Genomic DNA, 6,050 nt, shown 5'->3' on the forward strand with positions numbered 1-6,050 from the left:
ATTTATTGAAATAATGTACCTGTTCTGACTTGCTTACAAATTCAACTTAAGAACAAACCTACAGTCCCCATCTCGTATGTAACCCAGGGACTACCTGTACCTCTAATAAGGTTCAGAACAGATAACTAAATGGGTTGCTTTGTTTTAGTATGCTAATTCATTATGCCATTTACAATTATATTTTGTAGTGAATGAGGGTATTTTGATTCAAGTAGGTTCTCCCTTGCAAGTATCAATGCCTTTTTTGTCTAGCTGTGTAGTCTTGTGAAAAGCATACAGCTGCAGCTGACAGGATCCCTGTTTTCTTTTTTTATAATCAACAGTTTAAGTTAAGATTTCCTCAAAAGATATCTTCCATAAACCAAATCCTAATGTCTGAGAAGAATCTCTTTGTTACAGCATAGCATTTCATGCTAATTGCCACTTGTTACATTTAAATAGAAAAATAATTTAAAATGTATGCACATTGCTAATTGACATTTATGGCAACTTTAACCATGTAACAGGTTAAGACTCAATTTTAAATAAATACCTTGGGTTTAATAAAATATGTACAGGTTTTCCTATAAAAATAAGTATGCCCTTACTTTCAGCATAAGGCTCAATCAAATGTGAGTTGTTTATTTGTAAAACAAAAAAAAAGTAAAAACAAATCCAAACATTAGCATAATTTACAATCTAAAACATAAATAGTTATTGCAGCTCTTGACAGAATTTTACCTTTGCACAATCCCACCAGGAAAAAAAAAAACAATACAGCAAAGTAAAAGGGCTCTATTTAGAAATCATCCCTCTATCAATTCCTCTGCAAGTTACCGAAGTGTTCAAATCTTTCCTTTAAGTTCCTATTAAAACAATAACTTGTTCTGCTAGTGGCTATTCGTCAAAGTGCACAGCTGTCAAAATAGTAAATGCTATATGTATAAACAAATGTTAATTAAAAATTATGAGCAAATTTAGAGGAAATTGACAGGAGAAAAAATAAGATAAAGATAAGAAAGCTTTAGCACATATATATCTTTGGTTTTCATTTTTATATAAAATCTCGTTTTACTTTTTACCTTCCAAACCAGGAATCTATAAAAAATGCCTAATGCTTGATGAAGTTTTGATACCTTTCATTTTTGATTCACCTAACATAGCTACCAGAGATAATTAGGCAATTTGGAATACATTTGCTCACTTTTAGTTATTGACACATCATTTATTCTTCATCAAGCCTAATTTACATCTGAAGCTACAGCCTGTGCAAACTAAGATGATGAAAAGTACCAGTTGTATGAAAAACTTTACAGTCATTAAATAAACTGTTAGGCTAAGGGTTACAAACGGAAGTTTGGTATATACTACCATGGCTGCCTATGTTTCATAATATTTTGTGTTTTGTATTCTTGCTCAGAAACATGTCAGGTGAAGCTTATTTTGTTACTATATTCAGCTCAGACATTTCTGCCTTTATATTTTAAGGTCAGGTAAACTTTGGAGCACAAAACTTGAAATTTTATATGTAGTTGTACAAATTACAGGTAGAGAAACAAAAATGAACTGCTTCCCTTCAATGTAACTACCATTGATGGGAGAGGAGTTGTCAGGATTATGTCAGAAACTTTCTGAGGTACATTATTCCAGCATGAAAGTCCAATTGAAATGCTTTGACCCTTTAGATAGGATGATTCAATATTAAAGGATGTACACCTTTACAGTTAGCATAGCCAAATGTCCCAGTATATAGTACACATAGGCAGCATACTAAGTCTGAAGAAATATGGAAATTTGTCTGTCATTCATACGTTTTAGGCCTGACACAGAACTTCGTTCACTGGTGTATGCTGCCCATTCTTTTTGGCATTCTACATTGCTGCCAAATGTTGGCATGTTACCATTTGCAGCAATGTAAAATGCCACATGGAATAAGAACCAGAAACCAGCAGTTGAGATGATAATTTTTGCTTTGAGAATGTACACGTGTTTACATAGCATCTGTATGTTTAACCACCTGAGCGTTACACTGATTTCTAGATTTCTGTTCCAAAAGCGTCACAGGTTTTCATGAAATTTTTTTTTTTAAATTGTAGACCTGTAACTTACAGAAATATGTCCGAATAGGGTTCTAGTAGATATCATGAATAAAAAAAATGTTTGAAACACACAATCATGTAAAAAAAAAAAAAAACCACAAAAATCAGCTTAAACAAGAACACATAAATAAATGAAAAATACTGAAAATGCGATAATTCGGTATAATGTATAGTAATATATTTTTCTAAAACACCTCCCTAGTGTCCGTCACATACCTATAGACAAAACCACATAAATATATTTTCTATTATTTTGTATTGGATTGGATACAGGACTTTGTATTAAATCCAATACAAAAAATTTGAATTTTCCGCTACGACCCTCATCGACGGGCGCACGCACGCGCATCATCAGGAATCGCCGAGGGACGCGTACGCAAATGCCGGGTATTCTAATTCTTTCCAAACTTCCATGCAAAAAGTGTTACATTTTTTGCATGGAAATTTATTTTGGATTGTAGGCTCTAATTCACCGAATTACCGCATAACTCACCACAATATGTCCAAAATTTTATAAATTTAATAATTAAATTTTTTTTTTATAAAACATAAAAAAAAAAAATCTTTAAAAAAAAAACTAAAAAAAGTTAAAAAAAAAGTGTAAAATGTAATGTACAGTAGCTTATATAATATATATATAATACAATTATATATATATTATATAAGGATTTCTTTGTATTGAACTCAATACAGCTTTTTTGTATTGAGTTCAATACAAAGGAACTCAATGCAAAATTTTGAATTTGCCGCCCCGCCTCCCTCCCGCGCCGACGTCACCGGGAAACCCCGGTGATCGTCTCTGCACTCGCCGGCTGGACACCGAAGAGGGCAGACGTGTCCGGAGGAGCGGAGGGAGAAGGTGAGTATTTTTTTTTTTTTTTGTCCAGCGATCGACGCTAGACAGTGACAGGCACAGGGATAGGGACAGGGAGAGGAAGCCGGCTGGCTTAGAAAAGAAAGCCAGCTGGCTTTCTCCTCTAAGCCGGCCGGCTTTTTCTTTTAAGGAGAGGGACACCCGACGCTGGAGGACGACGCTGGAACATGGACCCGACGCTGGATTAGCACAGCGGGACCAGGTAAGTGGGGATTTTAGTGTAGGCGAAAAAATACGGGGTTAACCAAAAGAGCAAAAATATTTAGTGCGAGAAATTACGGGCTTAGCGGTTAGGGGGTTAACTAAAAGTATTACTATTATAAACAAACAAATCCTCAAAACCCCAAAATATGACCTTGGTCTAAAACAGATTTGAGAGGAAACATTTAAATGATGTGCACACATCACAAAAGTCCTCTTACTGTATGCGCTTTCCAAGGAATTAGGTCATACCTTCTAGTGCCTAGACAAGGCACAGCAACTTTAGTGCTAACTTCTTCCCTCCCCCTTATATTCCTTTATATCCACTGCACTCTGTTTGCCCATAGGAGTGAGAATTCATCATTCGGTAAATGCCAAAAGTCAGAACTTAAAACGTATGTGGGACCCTCTCCTCTTGGCCAACTATAAAGCAACTTTGTCACATGAGCGATATGGAAATGAAAAACATGTTGCCCAATACCCAAAATTACCAGTGCCTGTTTACTCAGGTGAATGAAAGGAGGGTTAGTATAAGAAGCTAGGGGAAGAATTAGTCATAAAAGGAACCTGTTTCTTTGTCCTGCATGGGCCAGCACAGGTTCCCTTTAAAATAGTAGTGAGTACTTTGCATCTGATAAAAACAATATCACTACTGTACTTCATCTAGGTCGCCTTTTATGTGTTTGTGTAAAGAAATATATTTTTAATTATATACAAGATTAAGGTTTCTTAACAGCTGTACTAAGTGTGTGTGTTATGGATTAAAATGACAAGGCACTAGTAACTGGTAGCTTGTCCACATTTGCATTATATTCCTTATTAAACGCTATTTGTATTATATCTAAAATGATACAAGTCTTTCTTAACTGCCATAAGGAGGCCAGGAACCATTTGTCTTTTCCCTCCCAAGTGGGAAGAAAACACCACACTTGGTATAGTGTCCTTGGATGCTGGATGTGGAGATGGAATAGTCCGGAGTAGTCTGGAATCTTTCATGTTCCAAATTCTTGTGTAGCAATCCTGGCCAACTGAACAAAAAGTTAAACAAAGGCATTAGTAATCTCATTATATACCTCTCATGTATTTTTAAAATCACTATTTTTGACAAATTACTTTAATTCATTTAGGAGGCAGCCCTTGAAATCCTTTGAAAAATATTAACCCCATTGGAAGTTTTTTGATACAGGAATTTTAGTAGGAATTTACCATTACATTCCATACATACCTGCGACAAGCAGCCCTTCATCTTCTTTAACATGGAATGGTAAATAGGCATAACTATTGTTATGTCCCTCATATTGCTGTACACTTTTTACCATTCTCATATCCCACAATTTGATCTATAAAAACAAAAAGATGTGTGTGTTGAATTAACTCTCACACATTACAAAAACATGTAAATAATTTAAACTATGATGTCTGTTTGCATATTACAAAGCTTTGTTTCATAGCATTGGATACTGACATACCTGTCCAGACATATCAGAGGCCAACAGGTAATTTTCATCCTGAAGAAGACGCAAACAAGTAATGGCAGAGTTTTGGAAGAAAGATGTTCCCTTTTTCCAGTTAGAAGAGGAGAGTGCAGGGACTCGCATATCAATAGAGAACACTTCTCCAGAGCGGCAGCCATTATACAGCAGTAAGTTCTGAAATTACAAGAAATCAATCTCTACTTTAAATGTATGTTCAAGAAACATATAAAGACATTTTAAGAAGGTAACACACTACTGCTCAACATTATATCCAGAGATGTGTGTTTTGATTATTAGTGCTGGTTCTTACTGTCCTGACAAGATCCACTATAAATTTTTCACAATGTACAACAATCTATAGGAGAAACATTATTTTACCATATAATGCACAAAAGGAAGTACCGACTTTTGTCTAGTATCAAATTATATTTTCATTAAATTCCTCAGTCTCAAATCTGCATGTTTACCTGTCAAAACCTGACATTATCCTTGACCTTTTGTCAGTTATTTATTAAAAGCAACCACATAAAAAAATTGTAAATACATACTGATTAACAACCTCCTGCATGTATAGCATATTAATGAGTCGGAGTTCTGGGGTCTTCTTAAGGTACCTAAAATGATGGGATGCAATATCCTTGAGACACCAAAGGCTGATAAATAGTTGACCTCTTTAATATCTTTTACAGAACTTAGCCCCTATTTCTTTCTTTACCTTTGGATCAAACATTACACTTCACTTTCAAGGCTAGTAACTATTCAAAAATTTACCAGGTACAGTGTAACTCAGAAATTTTTTTAAGCTGGTTGGGAAAACATTTGTAGGTGGGAGGCAGCCCCTGTATTGTAACTGAACTTTCAGTAACCACCCAAAAACCAGGGTGGTGTGTCCAGCTAAAAGGGGCTGGGGAGAACACTGAGGTACATGGAGGAGCTCACTCATTAGAGCAATTGTTCAGAAATCCATAGGAACTAATCAAATTGATTCAGTTTACAGGTGGAAGATGAAGATTTTGAACTTACTGCTTTAAGATGCTACAATTAAAGTTCCAATTTTACTAATGCGTGATCAGGCAGGCCATTTTTGCAGAAAGGGCCAGGTGAAGTCCCTTCTGGAATATTTTGTCTTACCTCCCTGATCAATGCAGGTTTCTGATGACAAAGCTGAGCTGGCAGCAGCAGCACCATCTTTAGTAGTCAAGAAAAACTATTTCAATCAATTCCGGCTGCCCTTGTGTGTGAAGAGGATGAATGAACTGGAATAGAGTTAAGTCATCCTGGCATGACAAGATGGTCTCTGGGAGGAAGAAGGAAGGAAGATGGCAGCATCCTGCATTGGATGTGGATAGGGGAGTCGCATGGGTTCATTTCTGCTTTAACCACCTGAGCGTTACACTGAGGTCTGGATTTCTGTACCAAAAG

At 35.9% G+C, this 6,050-nt stretch overlaps 1 protein-coding gene across 1 annotated transcript in view; it reads right to left on the minus strand.

Moving 5' to 3' along the window:
• Positions 1 to 600: 600 nt before the first annotated feature.
• The window catches only part of DCAF4 (DDB1 and CUL4 associated factor 4), a 17,062-nt gene continuing 11,612 nt past the window's right edge, over positions 601 to 6,050 (minus strand). Inside the window, exons 12-14 of the mRNA XM_072428440.1 lie at positions 4,623 to 4,802; positions 4,379 to 4,493; positions 601 to 4,181 (exon numbers count right to left, since the gene is read on the minus strand). Coding sequence (XP_072284541.1) covers positions 3,973 to 4,181; positions 4,379 to 4,493; positions 4,623 to 4,802 — 504 coding nt within the window. The 3' untranslated portion in view covers positions 601 to 3,972. The remainder of the gene's footprint in view (positions 4,182 to 4,378; positions 4,494 to 4,622; positions 4,803 to 6,050) is intronic.

Source organism: Pyxicephalus adspersus, chromosome 12, assembly GCF_032062135.1.
Source record: "Pyxicephalus adspersus chromosome 12, UCB_Pads_2.0, whole genome shotgun sequence".
Classification (NCBI taxonomy): Eukaryota; Metazoa; Chordata; class Amphibia; order Anura; family Pyxicephalidae; genus Pyxicephalus; species Pyxicephalus adspersus.